Source organism: Gamsiella multidivaricata, assembly GCF_025024155.1.
Source record: "Gamsiella multidivaricata strain RSA 2152 chromosome Unknown BC939scaffold_30, whole genome shotgun sequence".
NCBI classification, from domain to species: Eukaryota; Fungi; Mortierellomycota; class Mortierellomycetes; order Mortierellales; family Mortierellaceae; genus Gamsiella; species Gamsiella multidivaricata.
Window position 1 is genome coordinate 149,462 of NW_026251738.1, and position 18,834 is coordinate 168,295.

General features: G+C 50.6%; 9 protein-coding genes across 9 annotated transcripts; 3 read left to right on the forward strand and 6 right to left on the reverse strand.

Moving 5' to 3' along the window:
• Window positions 1-109: 109 nt before the first annotated feature.
• On the forward strand, window positions 110-1,485 carry BC939DRAFT_502887 (uncharacterized protein; the record flags this gene model as incomplete). Its single annotated transcript, XM_051560338.1, has 5 exons — window positions 110-231; window positions 378-454; window positions 580-694; window positions 799-985; window positions 1,090-1,485. 5 exons carry the CDS (start codon window positions 110-112, stop codon window positions 1,483-1,485), a joined length of 897 nt encoding a protein of 298 aa, XP_051412514.1.
• Window positions 1,486-1,797: 312 nt separating this feature from the next.
• Window positions 1,798-2,552, reverse strand: BC939DRAFT_484010 (uncharacterized protein; the record flags this gene model as incomplete). The annotated part of the gene is made up of 3 exons (XM_051559228.1): window positions 1,798-1,887; window positions 1,987-2,367; window positions 2,550-2,552. 3 exons carry the CDS (start codon window positions 2,550-2,552, stop codon window positions 1,798-1,800), a joined length of 474 nt encoding a protein of 157 aa, XP_051412515.1.
• Window positions 2,553-2,804: 252 nt separating this feature from the next.
• Window positions 2,805-4,164, forward strand: BC939DRAFT_153037 (uncharacterized protein). Its single transcript, XM_051550237.1, has 2 exons — window positions 2,805-3,780; window positions 3,930-4,164. Exons 1-2 carry the CDS (start codon window positions 2,982-2,984, stop codon window positions 4,124-4,126), a joined length of 996 nt encoding a protein of 331 aa, XP_051412516.1. The 5' UTR covers window positions 2,805-2,981; the 3' UTR covers window positions 4,127-4,164.
• Window positions 4,165-4,780: 616 nt separating this feature from the next.
• BC939DRAFT_450501 (uncharacterized protein) lies at window positions 4,781-7,704 on the reverse strand (the record flags this gene model as incomplete). Its single annotated transcript, XM_051555534.1, has 1 exon — window positions 4,781-7,704. A coding segment is annotated over exon 1 (2,561 nt), but the record flags the coding sequence as incomplete, so codon positions are not given.
• Window positions 7,705-7,906: 202 nt separating this feature from the next.
• BC939DRAFT_450502 (uncharacterized protein) lies at window positions 7,907-10,889 on the reverse strand. Its single transcript, XM_051555535.1, has one exon. The coding sequence runs from the start codon at window positions 10,793-10,795 to the stop codon at window positions 7,964-7,966; it is 2,832 nt and encodes a 943-aa protein (XP_051412518.1). The 5' UTR covers window positions 10,796-10,889; the 3' UTR covers window positions 7,907-7,963.
• A 173-nt stretch (window positions 10,890-11,062) lies between these two features.
• On the reverse strand, window positions 11,063-12,817 carry BC939DRAFT_450503 (uncharacterized protein). Its single transcript, XM_051555536.1, has one exon. It carries the CDS (start codon window positions 12,737-12,739, stop codon window positions 11,345-11,347), a length of 1,395 nt encoding a protein of 464 aa, XP_051412519.1. The 5' UTR covers window positions 12,740-12,817; the 3' UTR covers window positions 11,063-11,344.
• Window positions 12,818-13,105: 288 nt separating this feature from the next.
• Window positions 13,106-14,902, reverse strand: BC939DRAFT_476882 (uncharacterized protein; the record flags this gene model as incomplete). Its single annotated transcript, XM_051558625.1, has 1 exon — window positions 13,106-14,902. The coding sequence occupies one exon, from the start codon at window positions 14,900-14,902 to the stop codon at window positions 13,106-13,108; it is 1,797 nt and encodes a 598-aa protein (XP_051412520.1).
• Window positions 14,903-15,098: 196 nt separating this feature from the next.
• BC939DRAFT_502894 (uncharacterized protein) lies at window positions 15,099-16,832 on the reverse strand (the record flags this gene model as incomplete). Its single annotated transcript, XM_051560339.1, has 1 exon — window positions 15,099-16,832. One exon carries the CDS (start codon window positions 16,830-16,832, stop codon window positions 15,099-15,101), a length of 1,734 nt encoding a protein of 577 aa, XP_051412521.1.
• A 235-nt stretch (window positions 16,833-17,067) lies between these two features.
• On the forward strand, window positions 17,068-18,288 carry BC939DRAFT_502895 (uncharacterized protein; the record flags this gene model as incomplete). Its single annotated transcript, XM_051560340.1, has 1 exon — window positions 17,068-18,288. The coding sequence occupies one exon, from the start codon at window positions 17,068-17,070 to the stop codon at window positions 18,286-18,288; it is 1,221 nt and encodes a 406-aa protein (XP_051412522.1).
• Window positions 18,289-18,834: the final 546 nt, after the last annotated feature.

Here is an 18,834-nt window from a genome sequence, read left to right on the forward strand (position 1 = left end):
ATGATTCGTGTGCGAGTGCGCAGGGAGGGAGCGGATATAAAAGGGAAAGCGCTGGTTTCTCCTTGAACACTTTTCCTCATTCTCTCATTCCTCATTCCCACGAACAACCATGTCTGCCACTGCTGCTAATCGTGTCTCGGTTCTGATGAACCATCTCTCTGCAGCTCCCTCCTCTGCGACCCACCCCGCGGGACTTCTTGCTCAGCAGGTCGCTATCGTTACTGGTGCTGGGTAAGCTAACCGTAATCCTCATATTCCGAGTGCTCACTTTGTGGAGAAAGAAGCTGCCCGAGAAGTGGCCCATGCCGAACCGAGGGAATAACAGACAGCAATAATGCGTGCTAACAGTACCCATTGACACCTCTGCTATGAAATAGCCAGGGAATTGGAGGCGCTACAGCCTTGCTCTTTGCTAAAGAAGGCGCCAGTGTCGTTGTCAGTGACCTTGACGATAGTAAGCGATCTTTGTAGAAAATCGGATAATTGTTCTCCGTAAGACTGGGTGCGAGCCGATTCACGCCACACCCACTCACCCGAGCATAACCGGCTCCATTTTATCTCCTGCGCTTGCTTGTCTAGCCAAGGGCAAGGCCATTGCTGAGCAGATCACTAAGGCTGGAGGAAAGGCCATTGCTGTCAGCGGCGATGTTACTGACCCTGCTTTCCCAGAGCGCCTCATCGAGGAAACCATCAAGTAAGCGCTTTCTCTGTTCGTCTTGGGCAGATGATCCCTTTTCTGTGCGGTCAAAATAGCATGTTACCCTCTGCTAATATGTCTCTACTTGCTGTAATTTGTAGGGCGTTCGGAAAGATCAACATTATTGTCAACAACGCAGGTTATACCTTTGATGGCATGACCCACAAGACGACAGACAAGCAGTTCCAGCTCATGTTGGACGTCCACAACGTTGCACCGTTCCGCATCCTTCGCGCTGCATCCAAGTACATGCGCGTCAAGGACAATGAGCCCCGCTCCATTGTCAACGTAAGGGCTGCTCCGTGGTAGCGCGCCTGTATTCTGTAGCAAAGTGCTCCCAAAACGTACGCCTTAAAATTTAACACATTTTTAATTCGTTGCTCATACCCTAGGTATCATCGACCTCCGGCTTGCACGGAAACGTTGGCCAGGCCAACTACGCGACTGCGAAGGCCGGTATTGTCGGCCTCACCAAGACCATTGCTAAGGAGTGGGGCGCATTCGGAGTCCGATGCAACACTGTAGCATTCGGTTACGTCGACACACGCTTGACACGCGCCAAAGAGAACGGAGAGACTATGGTCGTGGATGGCCAAAAGATTGCGTTGGGCATTCCGATGGGAGCCAAGAAAGAGACCCCACCACCCGCAGTCGTCTTTGCGGACACTCCTCTGAAGCGTGCAGGACATGTGGATGAAGCAGCCGGATCGGTGCTGTTGCTGTGCAGCCCCTTCGCATCGTATATTACAGGACATACTCTCGAGGTCACTGGCGGAAAGGGTATCTAAATCTGTGCGAGTTTGTTCAGAGCTAAAGAGAATGCTCGTTGTCGCAACATTGCAATACGCACGAAGGGCTTTCTTGAAGAGCCATCTCTTAGTCGAAAAGAAGCATAAGTAAACTCAGCGAAATGAGAATTGAGATCCATCCAAGTGTAAAGTCATATAATAGCATATGAAGCATCCATTCTCAGCAGCTAGAAAGACTGGTATGGTTTAATAGTTGTACAGTGAGCTCCTCGAATGTGTCAAGTTTTCGTGAGCGTGGAGGGATGGTGGGCAAGAGAGTGGTGTCAATGAAAAAGGATATCCGGAGCGTTGCTACTCTCCATGCTTGAGTACCCGCGCGAATTCTCTGTAATTAAAGTTGCCGTCCCTGTCGATTGTCGCCCCTTTGAACATGATGTCAACCTATTCCGGAACGACGTAACAAAAAACATGATTAGTTAACACCGCCCTTTCCTTCTCCTGAATTAACTGACCTATTGCAGTGGACCACTCTTTTGGTACCTCGTCGTCTGTGAAACGGTCTCCCATGGTCGTCATCCACTCTCGTAACTCTTCTGCATTGCACATGCCTGTCCCGCCTTCGTCAAAGCACTCGAATGCCTGTAAAATCTCATGTTCTGGATCCGTTCCTGATAGTTTTTCACCCATAAGTGTCAGAAACATCGTGAAGTTGATGCTTCCGGGGGCCTCTGATATCATGTCCTCGATATATTCCTCTGTAGGCGACTGTCCCAAGGATGCCAGCATGTCCTTGAGATCCTCACGGTCAATGAAGCCGTCTGTGTCGTGGTCGATAAGCGAGAAAGCTTCTTTCAGCTCGACGATTTGCTTTTGGTCAAACATAGCGAACACGTTTGAATTCTGGCGGATGGCGCGCTTGGCCTTTTTCTGTCTGCGGACGGACTAAGTGCGGAGACATGAGACGGACAAGTGGGTCAGTATAGGATGGAGGGAACGGTGGTCCACAGGGACGGAGGTAGGGTATGGAACAGATAGTGAGCGAAGTCTCCAGTGCTCAGGACACACTGAGTGTGAGCAATTGACCAATAGAAGGATATCCTTACCATGGCGAGTGGTTTTGCAGTTGGAAATGAACGAGATTGCGTTAGAACGAGGAGAGAAGGAAGGGATGAGAGGTGCATCTCTTTGCTGCTGGTCCCCTTTTATACTGGAGAGGGGCTCTCGATTCCGCTTTCCTCTTTACGGTCTTCAGTTCCCTCCTGATATTGCATTGTTCCGTCATGATGCCCCTTTTTGACTTCCAGCTGACTTGTCCACGCTGCTTTACAGCGCCAGCTGCCGCTCATTTGTCGCAAAGAAGGAAACACACCCTTAATGGGCCCTTTTAGTCGGGCAAACAAAACCGTTGAGCGATCGGCTCCAGCAAGATCAGCAAAGTCATCAAGGACTCGGGGCATAACCAGCATCACTCCGCCACAGGACCCATACCGAGACACCAATACCACGTTGCATTGAATATCAGGTCTCACTGCAGGATGTCAGGATCAACTCGCCAGGCTGCTACTCGGATCCTTCGCCAGCTGGGGCACCCACAGCGGCACTACGTTCCTAGCGCCATTTCGGCCCAACCACCCTCACTCGTCCGTCGCTCAATAACGCAGCAGTATTGCCAGCAGCAGCAAAAGAGGTGTCTCTCTATGACACACCCTGTCAAGTCGAACGATGCATTCAACTCAAAACCTTCAGGATCTATCGAGAAGCCGCCCACGACAGTCCGGGAACCCTCAGCGACCACTGCTGAAGAGACAATGGTCTCAGATCTGCAGGAGAATGCCAAGTCAATCGAGCAAGTCATCGCAGAGCTCCACAGGGACACCAGGATAGTAGCACCCGCAACTTATGCCTCCAATACCCCCTCATCATTATTGTTGGACGGTTCAGCATTTCCAGCAGCAGCAGATCACACTGGATACACTAACGCCGGCGCTGAAGGACCTTTCTCTTCCTCAGCATCAGAACCACGCTCGCCATCATCATCACCAGAGTCAAGTGTAGGAGCAGCAGCAACACCTAAAAAACGCTCCCGATTCTGGTTCTACATTTATCATATCCTGTACTGGTCTGCGCTGGGTTCGTTGCCAGTGCACCTACTGATGTTTAAGGGCGAGGCCAAGGAGGTGAAGGAGAAACAAGAGTGGAGGATTGGAGTCCTGACGGAAATGAGGGACAAGTTGCAGCGGGGCGAGTCCGTCGAGGAGGAGGAAGCCTTGTTGAGCGTAGGCATGAATCGAAACCAACGCGAGGAGCAGGTTGATGACAAGTACTTTGAGGATTGTAAGCTCGGTTTTTTTTTTTTTTTTTTTTTTTTTTTGTTTTTTGTTTTTTGTTTTTGTTTTTTCACTGTGCATTCACGATTTGATACAAGGGCAGAAATCTGACATATCGTTTATTTTCGTTCGCATATTGCTTTTTATGCGTATTAGTGCTGGTATCCGCTGAGAAACTGGATTTCGTGTTTGGAAAGGACAAGGACGCGGCGGTCTCTGACCACAACACCGCATCGCAGGTAGCAACAGGCTCCTCACCTACATCAGCACCGGTATCAGCAGCAACAGCAGCAGCACCGCCATCTATCCCCAGGAAGCCGGCGCCTCCAAAGTCTGAAAGGAGTTTTTTGTAAAGAGAAAGCATCCATCAATTATAAATCCATTCTGGCTCTCCTTCATATCCATATTTAGATTAGAAATGTACTCTATTACTGAAATACAACTTTGCAACAGAAAATACATGGCGGATGTAGGGTTCTGCTTGCGAACGCCTCGATACTTTGGAGCTGAATCTTCTGAATTGACAACCTCTTGTATGGGAGAGTAGGATGCTCACTCACTTCGAATTCTATCCCTCAAGTAAAGACTGGGCTTCCGTGAAACGCGTAGCAGCAAACCATTTCCATGATGTCTTTGTCATCCGTCGGATAACTCGATCCATTCTGACGTTTGGTTTCATGGATGGGTCACTCGCGAAGCGGCTGAGAGGGCCCTATGGCCGAGTCACTGCACCCGCAAGGACACAGCGACGAACCCTATGTTTATCAAGTACGAGGACATGAGACTAGGTCTCGTCCAGAACGTTGTCCAACTCGAATCGACTTTAATGGAGCACCAACTGAAGCGATCCCCTGGATTCCTATGGGATAGTGACCACTGAGACCGTTTGGACGTTTGTCGAATGTACGACCCAGCCTTTAAACGACTCGAATATTTACTGGCAACGTCATGTTCATTCCATGTACAATAATGACGACTGGAGGAAGCAGGAAAAAAACCCCCGATATGTTCATTCCATTCTCGCACTTTGTTTTTGGGAAATTCGAATATGCTTTACTCGTACATGTACGACTCATACACGTCCTAATCACTATAAGATTCGTCAGAGTCGTAATAGTTGCGGCTGATGGGTTTTCTTTTCTTGGTCAAGACAAGTGAGGGCCACTGGTTCTTTAGCCAAGTCAGATTCGCCACGGCTGTTTTCACCGAGTAACGCTGGTCTCGGACTGAAACTCCCAGCAGCTGCTTGAACTTTGGAGGACACGTGTATAAACTCTTGTCATCGTCCTCCTCACTTTTGTCCGATGCTCCACGGATATTGACCCTCTCAGTCGCATATATTAAAGTGTCCTCCTCAGGCGGCTCGTGACAGCTAGGATCAAAGTCTGCCCATTCTTCACTATCGTCTGACTCTTCATCCTCGTCTGAATCGAAGTCCTCATCCTCGTCTTGATTGTACTCCAGAGGTGGATGTGCGTGTAGCCAGCGCTTGTTGTGATGATGGATCCAGTTCCGCGCGATCCAGTCGACTTCCGCTCGTCCAGATAGTTGCTCGTCCAGCCTGTATAGGATCAGCGTCTCGAGGCTCTGCTGCAGTGGTTGAAGGTATGATAGCCCTGTTTGCATCGTCAGCTGCAAGCAGCCCGTGGAGTCCATGTGACCCTTATCACCTTCCAAAACAAGCTGCCGGAGTTTGGTAAGACGACCAAGTTGCTTACAGATTTGAATTTGAAGTCGGGTTTCAGTAGTCAGCTCAGAATTCTCCGCGGCCGACTGGGAACCTTGTCCTTGGAGACCTGATAACTCCTGACCATGCTCCTCGGCGGCATTTTCGTGCTTGGCCTGCTTCTCTACCCTTCTCCGCTTCGCTTCCGCTTCCGCTTCCATTTCGTTTTGGGGCTGATTTTTGTTTCCTTCTGCATTCTCCGCACTGTCTACGTTTAGAGGCTGCATGACCTCACGCTCCCTCTTGTGTCCAACTGCGTGCTCCTGTTGCTTTCTGCGTCTCTGAAGCGCCGTGGTCCATTCGCCGCTCTCGTCGTCCCAACTCCACTCTTTTCCCTTCGGCTGACGCTCCTGACATAGCACAACGCAGATATGCAGAACCTCCAACTTGGTGCAAGCCCAATCAAACCCAATCAGTTGCGTAGCATCCATTGGCACATCCCTCGCAAAGAAGTGTGTCAGTGCGGCGAGATTCCTGAGCACCAATGGCGCTGCACTGTGAGCCATTGCCAAGCCGTTGATATCTAATTGTGTCAGGCAGTGCATGGCTGAGGGACCGTTGAGGGCCCTGGAGGGGTGATCGATTGGCGGGCCAATGAGTGTCGTCAGGGCATCGGAACTGAAGTTTATTGCGCACCACACGCTCAAGGACTGTAGTTTTGGGCCGTATAGCTCCATCATCTCGACCCAGTGCTCTGTAGTCAATTCGTACATCATCCCAAGGTCGATGGTGGTGAGTTTTGGGCAGAGCCGAAACATTTCGGTCACGAAGTTGTCGCGCTCGGGGATCCACCAATAATGTCCTGCCGATGAGCGGTGTTGGACCAACTCACGTACTTGGGTTCCGAACGAGCCTTCGACGGGCAGCCCTCCCAAATTGTATGAAACGGATAGTCGTTCAAGGTTCGGGCAGTGTCGCAGGATGGCCAGGATCGAGCTGTCCGGAAGAAGAGTGGCAAGTTGTTCGATGTTATTGGAGCTTCCAGGGCATTCTGTAGCAGTTTCAAAGCCTATGATAGTCAACGACCGGATTGAGAGGGTTCCAGAAATGGTATTGAGCGCGGTCAAGTCCAGTTGTCCTATTTCGTCCGACCACAAAATGGAGTTGTCCTCCAAAATAAGTTCGTCGAGGCTGTAGGGTCCGTGTTCCATGCATGGCAGGGCCGACTTGCAGTGCTCGTTCGGGTCCTTGTCGGAAGGGTCGCTGTTGTGGCAACGTTGATAGTCACTGTGTGCTTGTATCAGGTATTCCCAGAGCCTGATGTCTTGCCCTTCAAACGTAGATGAAACCGACAGTCGCCTCAGAGCGCCGCCTGTTTTGCTCAACAACTTCAATAAACAGTCCTCCTTCCTGTCCCTTGCGTCGTCCTGCCATACTTGATACAGCACCTCCAGATCACGAATCCCTGGATTTCTGGCCACAAGCGATGCCGCAAGATCGTACAAGAGCTCCGTTTTCTGGTGCAAAAAGCTCTGGAGTTGCCGTTGACTGATGCAGAACCGTTCCAGGTTATCCAGACCTGGTGGATGTCGATACGCTGTCTTTCCAAATCCACCCTTATACATCGTGCTGACTGGCCATCTTTGAGCATCTTTTGAGTTGCTGACAATGTTTAGCGAGCGGAGCTGAGAGCAATTGTCGAAGAACTTTGAAAGTTCCCTGTCCTGCGTTAGTGTCTCCTTGTACTTCTCCGGCTCTTGAAACGCGGCGAAGAAAAAGTCATTGCTGATGTTCAAGGATTTCCAAGCGAGTGCGAGAGCATGAGACCTCCAGAAACGGGATACTCGGGCGCAGACTTGAAGAGTATGGCGGTCGAAGAGGACAAAGACATTGGAAAGGATCTCCGGGATAGCTAGGGGGTCGGTCCCATGGCTAGGAGTGCTGATGCTGTGGGCGCTAGTGCTTGCATTAGCGTTGTCCATGTCAATGATGGCAAGCGAGGATGATCAAGTTTGGCAGCGGACGCGCCATCCGCACATCCTTTTGAGGGTCACAAATACGAAGGTTTCGTGGAGTCCTAAAATAAATTTCCATAAAGTTTGCAGCCAATGTTGCCTCCCTGGACAAGCTCGTCATCTCTGCCGACGACCATTTCATTAAACCTTAGAAGTTAGAGCCGTATGGCTAAAGCAGGACAAAAAAAATACGGTGCGGGACTTTCTTACGCGTGTTGGTCTGCGCTCAAACGGACTTGGCATATTACACAGGTTTATTAATCTAGATCATTGATGCCAGGCAATATCACCTTTTTACTGGCCCAAAGCAAATGCAGAACGTTGTTCAGAGTCAAAGGCAGTACTCTTTGTGCATATATTCATGCCATAATTTTGTCCGCACAAGAAGCGATCTCCGCCTAGCCCCTGTGGATGCTTTTTCTTCCTTCTTCCTTGCGCTGCCTTTTTGTTTGTTTGCAATATAGCAGTATGATATTCAAGAATAGATGGAACGAGAGACTCCATAGTTACTACACCTGTTGGAATGGGCTGTACATGAAAGAATAATCATCATCGATGCTATCCTGGTCCTTCGTGATGCATAGAGAGGGGCATTGCTCCTTTAGCCAGGCCAAATTCGAGTGGGCTACCGTTGTTGAGCATCCATGGCCACGGGCCGAGACACCCCATAGACTTTTGAACTTTGGGGAGGGGATGAACAAATCTTCGCACTCTATGTCCTCATCCTCGTCTTGACCAGTCCCGACATCCTCATCCTCCTCCAATCTTTCTCTTTTAATTGACTGGTTCCTTCTTAACGGATGTTCGCGCAGCCAGCGCTTGTTACGGTGGTGGATCCAATTCCGCGCGATCCACTCGACTTCCGCTTGTCCAGATAGATGCTCGTACAGATGATAGACGACCAGCGTCTCGAGATTTTGCTGTAATGGCCTGAGAAGAGATAGTCCTGTGTCAATGCTCAATGCCAGGCAATCCCATCTGCGACCCTCCATCCAAAAATCCTGCTCGCCCTCCAACGTCAGCTCACGGAGTTTGGTGAGACGGCCGAGTTGTTCGCAGATAAGAACTTGGAGCGCCCTGGCGGTCTTTTTCTGCAATTGCTTGAGTTCCTGTGCGGTCGATGAGTACGCACGCTTTCGTGGGCCAGCTGAATTAGTTGTTTTATGCTTCCTGCTCTCATTATCGTTATCGTCGCGTTGTGTCTTCTTTTTGCGCTCCTTCTTTTCCTTGCGCTCCTTCTTTTCCTTGCGCTCCTTCTTTTCCTTGTGCTCCTTATCCTTTCGCTCCTTGTTCTCTTTCCTTTCCTTGCGCGCTTTCTTGCTCCTATGTCCTTTCTTGTCCTCGCGTTCCTTCTCCTTGGTCTCATCGTCTTCATTCTCTCTTATCTTCGAACGCTTCGCCTCCTTCTCTTCCCCCCTCGGTCGTTTACCTCCTACTTTCTCCTTATCCTCGTCTATGCCTTCGCCTTCGCCTCCGCGTAGCAGGACCTTTCGCATTTTCTTCAACGTTGACGACGCCTCATGTCGCTGCTCCTGTCCGGATAATACCCGCGCTACCCTTTGACGATCCCAATCGAGCAGTGCCTCGCCGCTTAACGTCCGATCGGCCACAATCCATCCCTGGTTCTCGTCATCCCACTGCCATTCTTGCTCGTATGCTCCGTACTCCTGTGGCACCGCGACCCAAATCTCCAGGACTTCCAACTTAGTGCAAACCCAGTCGAACCCCAGTATGACCGAAGCATCCATAGGTATGTCTCTTGCACGAAAGTGCGTCAGCGCAGCGAGGTGCTTGAATACCATTGGGGCCGCATGGCGTAGTCGGATCAAACCGCTAATATCCAAGTGTGTCAGGCAGTGCATGCTTGTGGAGTCGCTCAGGGTTCTTGAAGGGTGGTCGATTGGCGCGCCAATAAGAGCCATCAATGCTGTAGAACTGAACTCTTCTGCGCACCACACGCTCAAGGACTGTAGTTTTGGGCCGTATAGCTCCATCATCTCGACCCAGTGCTCTGTAGTCAATTCGTACATCATCCCAAAGTCGATGGTGGTGAGGTTTGGGCAGAGTCGAAACATTTCGGTCACGAAGTTGTCGCGCTCGGGGATCCACCAGTGCTGTGTTCTAGGACGGTCTATCACCTCTAAGGCCTGAGCTCGGAAGCGGCCCTTGCCCGGCGTCGCTTGAAGCGTTTCTAGGAGCTTGTATGAGACACGGAGGCGTTCGAGGTCTGGGCAGAGTCGCAGGATAGCCAAGATAGAGCTTTCCGGAAGATAGTCCGTGAGCTGTTCGGTTTCCTCGTCGAATTCCTCGGGCCTAGCAGTGGCTGTCTCATACTCCAGAACACTTAACGAGCGGATCGAGAGGGTGCCATCAAGGAGATCCAAGGCAGTCCAGTCAAGTCTCTCACGTTCACTAAGCCACGAGCCGCACATATTATCGAGGATGAGCTCTTTGAGGTTGTAGGGTCCATGTTCCATACATGGGTATGCTGAGTCGCATTCTTCATCGGAACAACGGCAATGATAATCGTCGCAACTACTCAGCAGATACTCCAAAAGATAAAGCTCCCGTCCGCGAAATATACAGCTGATCGATAGCCTTTCCAATGATCCGCCCGTCTTGGCTAGCAAGCTGTAGATAGAGCCTCCCTCCTCGCTCCAGCGGCTGCTAACGTCCTCCACTTCCAAGTCACGGAGTCCTGGATTTCTGCCGGCTAGTGATGTCGCAAGATTGTAGAGGAGTTCCTGCCTGTCCATGGTTTCCGCTTCAGGATAACTCGCCTGCAGGCGGAGATGAACCAAGTTGTCAAGTCCTGGAGGATGTCTGTACACAGCAGGCTTTGAAGAGTCGCCTTTCGCCACGGCTTTTGCCTGTTCGCCAGGGTATCCAGCATAGAGTGGCCATTTATGACCCGCTTCCTTAGAGGCGATGGTGAGAGACCGGATTCGAAAACAGTTCTTGAGAAATTTGGAGACGCACTTTACATAATCCTTGTCGTCCCAATGATTTCTCCACCACGAGTTCGTATTGTGCCGCCGTGCCTCGTCTTCCTGCCGCTTATACCAGTCTCGATCTCGTTCCTGAAATGCAATACAAAATATCTCGCTGCTGATATGACAGATTTGCCATGCAATCAGAAGAGCGAGGGAGCGCCAGGTGCGGGATACTCTGGAGGAGGCACAAAGGGAATCACGGTCTAGGAAACTGAGGACGTTGAGTAGGATCTCTGGAATGGCTGTGGGATCGACCTTTTGGCTAGTAGTGTTGGGGGTATTGGTAATGTCGGTCCCATGGTCGCCATTGTCCCCAGTGTTTTGGGATTCCATGCTGATGTCGTTCATGTCGATGCTTTTGTTTTGATTTTAGGACAAAGCACGCCACTAAATAAAGGTTCTAAAGATCGGAACGTTTGCGCGGCAGCTTAGGTTATCGAACGCGTCTCCGCAGGCATGCAGGTGATAAAACGTTGGACTGATGCCGTCCTACGATATTCATTCCGCAACAGATAGGCATATGGCTGCAGTGCAAACCTCCCCTGTTTATAATCAGGGCGATATTTACTGGCACTGCTTGCCATTTCCAACTTTCTTCCATGTGTTCAGAAGTGAGCTGGTTTTTATTGCCTGTAGTATGCTATGCTATCGTGAATGAGTAACTATGGTACCGGATTCAAGGCTGCACTGTGGCAGCTTGTGAGCAAGGGGTAGAATGGAGTAATGCTGTGTGCTGAAACTGCAAACAAAGAGACGAAGATGGTGTGTAATATCGCTGTAAAGACTGCACAGCACTGGAAGCAAGGTTCATTCGTGTCGCCGGTCCGCTTCATGTGGACCACCACCGTAGGGTCTCGATTCATATCCATGGGCTTGTAGCACGTCGTTCTGAAACTATTAGTGTCGTCTTTGGCGATTCGCTCTTGGCTTCTGAACTCTGTTCGGGTCCGCTGCTCGCTCTCTTCGCAGCTTCGCCCTTTTCTTCTGCCGTTTTCTGCAGGCTTCGATCCCGACCCAACCGCCGTGTGCCTCCAATGCACATTGTTGTACCTCAAATCTGTCGAAAAGTTTCATCGGCGACGCAGAGGCGTAATGAGGATTCCGATGTTCTTCAAATTCCAGCTCGTAGATTTCGTCGTCTGTGAGATGAAATATGTTGCAGGCCTTTGTCACTGTCATCCTTCTCTTCTTCTTGCCCTGCTCAACGGCCTCGATATCCCTCAGTGGCTCTGGATGGATATCGTAATACTGTTGGCGACATTTGAGACACAACGCCCAAACTGCTTCCTGATCGTCAGCATCCGAGACTGGTAGCGGCGCAGCTGAGGCGCGGCTACGCTTTGGGGAAACGCAGTAACATCGATCACAAATCCGATTCGCTTGAGAGCACGCTAAGGCCATGTGTGTCCGGTACTTTTTCTTGGGTTCTCCCAGATTGCCCTGCTCGCACGCTGCTCTCCATATCGAAAGCGAACGCGAGCCATCCAGCCAGGCCTTGGAGACTGAAGAAATCTTGGCGACTTGGGACAGGGGCAAAAAGGCAAGGATTCGATGCCATGTCTCTGTTGGTAACACAGAGCAGGGATCTGATAGATTGATAGGACTCTGATGCTGTAAAGCAGACTGGGTTGTGATCGCTGGTTGACCCTCGTCAGAGATCAGTGATGGGTTGGTATCGGCCTGGGCGTCCTTCTTTTTGGCCTTGCGCGGTCGCTTAGGCTTCTGCTTTTCGCCTGCTGCAGTGTCCAGGGCGTCAGTCTTGCGCTTCCGGGGTCCTTTGGGGTTGACCTCCTCGTTCGCTGTGGTGACTGAATCGTCCATCTTCTTGGTCTTGCGAGGTCGCTTGGGTTTCGCTTCCTCACTCACCGCGGTAATCGAAACATTTCCTGTTGTGACAGCGGAGTCGTCGCTCTTTCGTTTGCGTGGTCGCTTGGGCTTGGGCCTACCCTCCGAACTCGCTGTGGTACTCTCTGCAGAATCGGTCTTCCGTTTGGTGTACGCTCGTTTTTTCTTGGGTGCATCTGACGCTGTCTCTGGGTTGGTGGGTGGGACTTCGGTATTGTTGTCCACTGCTGACTGTAACTTGGTATTCTTGCGCCTTTTTGGAGGAGCAGTTGTTTCTGCATGAGATTCTGGAGAAGGCTTGAGGTCCGCTGCTGCTGCTGCTGCTGCGTTTTCGGCCAAGCGTGCGGATTTCCTGGCGTTGCTCGACATGGCCCGGGTTGTGCGTCTGGTATCGCGAGGGTGGACGCAGAAATGGATTGGGGCGCGCAGGCGTGCCACAGGCTGCATTGTCCAAGCCTCGGCTTGGACTGTCAAGTCCTCCTAGACTCGCAGGCGTACCAAATCAATGGTCTGATCACATGTGCATAGGTGGTTTAAGCTCATATACTTTGTTCACACATCACACCCCCCTGCGCGCCTGGGGGGATCTAAAAAAAAAAAAGTCTAGGAGGATTTGGCGTCGATAAAAAAAAAAAGAGCATTCGCGACTACTGTGCGTTAAACCTTGCGGAAGCCATAGATCGTATGGGCGCGAGAAAGAGTATTGCGTACAACAAGGACCTGTGGTGGTCGTAAGTGCGACGAGTAGAACGCAATGTTCATTTCAGCTGGTCCTTATTCTTGAGCCTGCGTGTTCTTTATTTATCCAACACTTTATGTCGAACTGAACTGAACCAGGGGCCATTTCCGATGGATGTAAATCTCATGTCTCTCCACTTTTGGTTTCAGCCAACGTCCATGCACCCCTGCTTCTCCTTCCACTCCCGAATCTGTCCTCCTATCTCTGTCCTCATCCAATCCAACTCCAACTGTCCCCACGACTCTTCTCAGCTTCTTCCAATGTTCCATCATAAACTCGACCTCGTTCATGCCCAAATCGTGCGCCATGTAACTGAAATTGAACACCTGTAGCTCCTTCAAGGTCCGCAACTGACCGAAACCAGAGCGCAGCGATAAATCTAGGGTGCCTATCCTGAACCAAGTCGACATACAATTGCCGCCCAGGCTAAGGACCTGAAGTTGTGTCAGACGGGAGAGTTGCTCGTAGATCACTAGTTGCTGCTGGCAAACGTATGGTGATGACGGTAAACGCGAGTATGACGACTGAGACCGAGTAGTAGGTAAACCAATGATACTGAGCTGCAATTCCTGGAGCTGAAGACAACCCCATCCGGATACTGGTATTGACAATGTTGTCGAGGAATGGTTATTAGATTCGACCGTAGCGCTAACAGCAGCATGGACGATATCCCTGGCATTCATCTTTGTCGCACGGAAGCGTCTCAGTCCCGAACAAGAACACAAAAGCCTTTGGATCCATGCGCTCTGCATCTCTCTCGCGTCGACCAGATCCAGTTCCTGCAATTGATCCTTGATTCGCGAGGTTGGATTTGTCAGCATGGCCACTGTCGTTTCTCCTATATTGGTTCTCTGTGCGTGAAACGAGATCAAATGTGGCAAATACTCCAGCATCGCTGCAATTTCTTGATCCTTGAGTGTCGACCATGACAGATCCAGATGCGTTATATTAGGACACGATACTTCTAGCTCAACAGAAGCTAGGTGTTCGAGGTCAAGGCGCTCTGATTCACGAGTCAGCCGCAACTTGAGGTGCGTCAAGTATTGGCAGCGGCTGACGAGTACCAGCTGGTCCTTGTAAGCCATGGAGATCTCCAGTAAGGATAGTTTTTGAAGACGATAAAAGACGCTGGTCTGGAGTGGAAGCATATCGAGAGTACTTCTGACGAGCTCTAGAGTCGAAAGCTGGTACACAAGTTGATAGAAAAGAGCGATCGCGTTCGTCCTTGAGACCTCTGCGGTTTCCGTGTGGGCTATCGCAGGCATAGTTATCTTAGGCAAAGAGTATCCTTGTCTCTGATCCCGTTGGCTCCACTGGTTCCCTAGTCCTCGGACCTGGTCCTTGTCCTCGTCTTCGTTCTGGATCTGAAAGTTGACAAGACGTAAACGATCCAGAAATGGACATTTGTTCATGACCTGCAGGAACTGCTTCACTCCAAACGGTCTCTCGAACCGCTCGCGCTCCCTCTCGAACCTAATTGAGGTCAACGTTGCTGTGTTGAGTTGGAGTAGTGGCAATGACTTTTCCGTAAGATCCGCGATATCTAGCTCCGTCAATTGGTTGCAAAATGGCACGAGATAGTGCAAGTGATATTCGATATTGTTGCAGGCTAGAGACCGGACAAGATGGGCATATTTCTTGAAGACTGTTGAATCCGGATATCCTGAGGAAGGGGAGTCGTTAGCGGTTGCCATGATGATACGCCAGCGTCGGGGCAGGGCAAGTGTGTGCCAGAGAAGTGGAATGAGTTGAGCGTGCCACGAGCGTGAGACAAGAACGGCTTGCAGAAAGTCCATGCGAGAGAGATGCTGTCCGACGGCGGTCAAGATCTCGGGTACGAGGAGGGCCCCAGAGATCTCTGGCGATGACATTGTGAACGAATCATCAACTTCGAGTGGGTAGGAACGCGCAAGAGAGGGATGAAAAAAGAGTGTTCGGTGATCGACTTGACCGCTGACAAGTAACCTTAATCCTCGATACGCCCAAAAAGTAGGAGCGGGTTAGTACCAATTCAATTACGATTTTTTTTATTGTGCATTGCCGCGGTGCTATCGATCCATGGCGGTCCTAATCCTCGTCTATCCACTCGTCCTCATCATCCGTCGCCTGCTCGAGCTCTGGTCCGCTATAGTCCTGGTCGTAGTCATAGTCATCGTCGAAGTCCTCGTCCTCATCCAAATCCGTCAAACCAAACATATCTCCTTCGAAAAGGCCGTAATCGTCGTCAAAATAGCTATCGTACGCGTCACCAAAGATTGCGTCGCGCTGCTCCATCGCGGCAATAAAGTCCAGAAATTTAATCCCTCGAGCTTTAAGAAGCCCCTGCACCGTCTCGCCATCTTTCGTAGTATCGTGGGTTGTGTCAAACATGCTCGAGTCCAGAGCACCTTCCACCACCTCGAGTCTCTTCCAATGATCGACCATCCACTGCACGGCTTCGATAGCTTGTCTATCTGCAAGACTCTCACCGAGCGCTTGCTTGCAGCTGAACACCTTCAACTTCTTCAGCATATCCAACCGTCCTAACCCTGCATCCATTGACAGCTTCAGCAAGCTGAAACTCGGTCCATAGTCCGGCATGCCATCGTTGTTGCAAATAGACAAGTACTGCAGCTCCGTCATTTGCGCCAGTCGCTCATAGACTTGCCGATGTCTCTCCAGCGTTTCTGTCTTCCCACCACGGGCATCGACACATATGCCCACATCAATCATCTGCAAGTTCCTGCAAACCCACGGCTGCTTGACCATATCCTCCTGTCCTAATTCGTCGGCGCTGATACTCTGTAGGTTGGAACACGAAGCCAAAATTTCCTGGACCATATGACTTTCCACACCGCCACAGTACTGCAGGTTGATGTCTTTGAGTGTTGGAAAATGTCGCTTGAGAGCCGCAAACGCTTCCGTGTCAAAATCCGTGTGGGTGAAAGAAAGCTTCTCGAGCCGCGGGAATGCTTTTAAGACAGATGCAATCTCTTCGTCCTCGAGATTGAACAGCAGATGAAGAGACGTCAAGTTTCGACAAGCTTGTGGGATCTTTTGACAGAACTCTTCTCCTGGAAACTCGTCCTGTGAGCGCCAGTAAAGCGAAATCAAATTAGGGCAGCGGCTGATCCAGGTAAGTTGCTGGCTGACTGGCATAACGATATCCCGCAGATCCAGGTATCGCATTTCCTGGAAGACGAGGTCATCCGGGAATTTGAATGGTTCATATATATCCTGTTGAGTCAAAAACCGCCTGATGTTATTTGAGATAGTTTGCAGATAGGGTACGACCAGGTTGCAATCAAACACGCACTCCGCGGTCTCCAGGACGATGAGCTTGGAACAGGTATTTAGAGCGCTAATAAACCTTGATGTGGGCGCATACTCGATCTCAAGAGACGGCTCGATGACGAACTTGCGTAGACGCGGATGGTCCTTGATCGCCGCTGCCAGGGATGACCACAGAAATACCTCATGACTCTCGTACCTATAGTTGCCTACATGCCTAGGATTGGCAAGAACAATTTCCTCTAATTGACGGCACTGGCAGAAAAATGAAGCTTGATAGGCGGGGTTCATATATTCTATCACCAGTCTGCGGACATTGGGTGCGTTCTCCCTCAGGAGTGCGAGACTTGGCTGGGGTGGAGAAGCCGGGTCATTCTTGATGTAGGGTCGGCTGGTGAAGGTACGCCAAAGCAGTGGTCCGAATTCGACTTTCCATGACTTGCGTACTCTCATGCAGGAGAGAATGTCTTTGGCGGTGAGGTATTGTCCGATGCCGGCGAGGATTTCTGGCAAATCGAGGGCCTGCTCCATGTGATCTGTTGTCCTGTCTTGTATAACGCTGTTAGCGGTGTGAAGTGCAACGATTGAGTGAAAAGCTCGCTTTGGAATGCTTATTTCCAATTTGGTGGCGCGACAAATGGCGATCACCCCAACTCTCTTTTGGTGTCAAACGCTCACAGGACATATAAAAATTAGCCTGCTCGTGCACACACTTCTTTCACAATCCTTCCCACTATCAACCTCCCGAGCACACTCTCGCGACATCATGTCCAGCAGTACCAGGAAATCTTCGCGCGTAGTTAGGAAGGCTACACTTTCAGTAGAGAACAACCAGAACCAAAATCTTTCGACAAAACCCCAAACAGAGACCCCAATCGCATCGAAAAAGGGCACCAAGACCAACCATGCGCCAAAAAAAAAGCCCTCTGGAGTCGATCCTGAGTTAAAGATGGATGGCAGCACCGCCGGGGTGTCCAACGACTCACCAGCAGTAGCAATCCCATCTAAATCCAAGAAGAATCCAGGGAACAGGAAGCGGAAGATTAATATTGTGGATACGGATGAGGACGTCAAACCCAGGCGCAAAAGCAAGACGAAGAAGGATGATGCTATGGACATGTATGTGGAAGTCAAGCCCAAACGTAAAGGCAGGAAGAAGGAGCAGGAAACGGGCAGTGCCATCGCCCCAGCGATCGACCATCACCAGCCATCACAGATTTCTCCCGATGCTCTTCCACAGCTCCAGTGCCCTGTGAACCGCTCGGACCCGTGCTCGCTTTTCCCTACAGAGGTGTGGCACCAGATTCTTGCCATATTGCCATTGTCTCAGGTCGCCAAGATTTCAATAGTATCAAAGACATGGTTGGACGGCTCGCGATTGCTCCCGATTTGGAAGACAGTCTGTGAGAAGAATAGGCTGGGCGAACCCAAGAAAAAATACAGATCTCATATGGCTCTCGTCTGCTCAAAGTCCTACTGGATCTGCGATCGATGCCAGTCGTACTCGAACGGAAAGCCTCGCGGCTCCGACCTCCCACTCCCTATCGCTAATCAGGACGACCAGGGACTCGTCTGGATGCTGTGCCACAGCTGCCGTGAGCAGTACTACGACCGATGGGAGGAGCCCCTTCGCGAGGGCACCGATCTCTGCGAGCATGAGGAAGAGAGGATTACAAAGACGTATGCGAAGTCGACCTACTACATCCCGGAGGAGAAACTTGACTCCATGGAGTATGAGCTTCGACCAAACCCACACTCATGGTCTGCCCCTCCCATGCGCCTCTATGACACCATCGATGTACAATCGTGTGCGGTGCGATACCATGCAGGTTGGGTGGGTGTAGAGGCGTGTCAGAGGCGCTTGGCAAAGAAGCGGAGCGCGGCGTCCAAGGAGCGAGATACAGCCTTCAAGGGAGTCAACATCAAAGGCGTTACAACCAAGGGTACTGCCATCAAGGGTGCTACTATCAAGGGCACTGCTGCTTAAGGTTTCGTAACTAAGAACTACGGTCCTGCTCGCTAAGGTCGAGGATTAAGAATGCCCGCCCCATTGCATCATCATTCTTGTATTCTTTTTTTAAGACACGCTGTTGCTGTTTCTTTATACTACTTACCCCGGCACCATCGCCATCCACATCTATTCTTGCTATCCTAGCCGCATTACCTTCAAAACGTCATTGCATAGTACTCTGGAGCCTTCGAGAAATAATAATAACAACAACTCCCTCCCCCCGATCAACGAGCGTGCTGAGATACATTTGTGCAAACCAGTCAACGAATAGAACGAGGATCGCACAATACACGCGTATGAGTTGAGCAAGGTCCATATCTGTTTCGCTTTCAGGCCACCTGCGCTGACCAAACTGCAAATAATTTTCTCCGCCTCTCGTGGGTTGAACCAGCTGGAATAAAATTCAACCCTAGTCCCTGTAGGGATGACAAAAAGTCGCATTCTGGTATAGTTCGTCGCGCGGAGGGCTTGGGAATTTTTAAAGAAGTTATACGAAGAGCCAACCCTGATGTGTGCATCGGC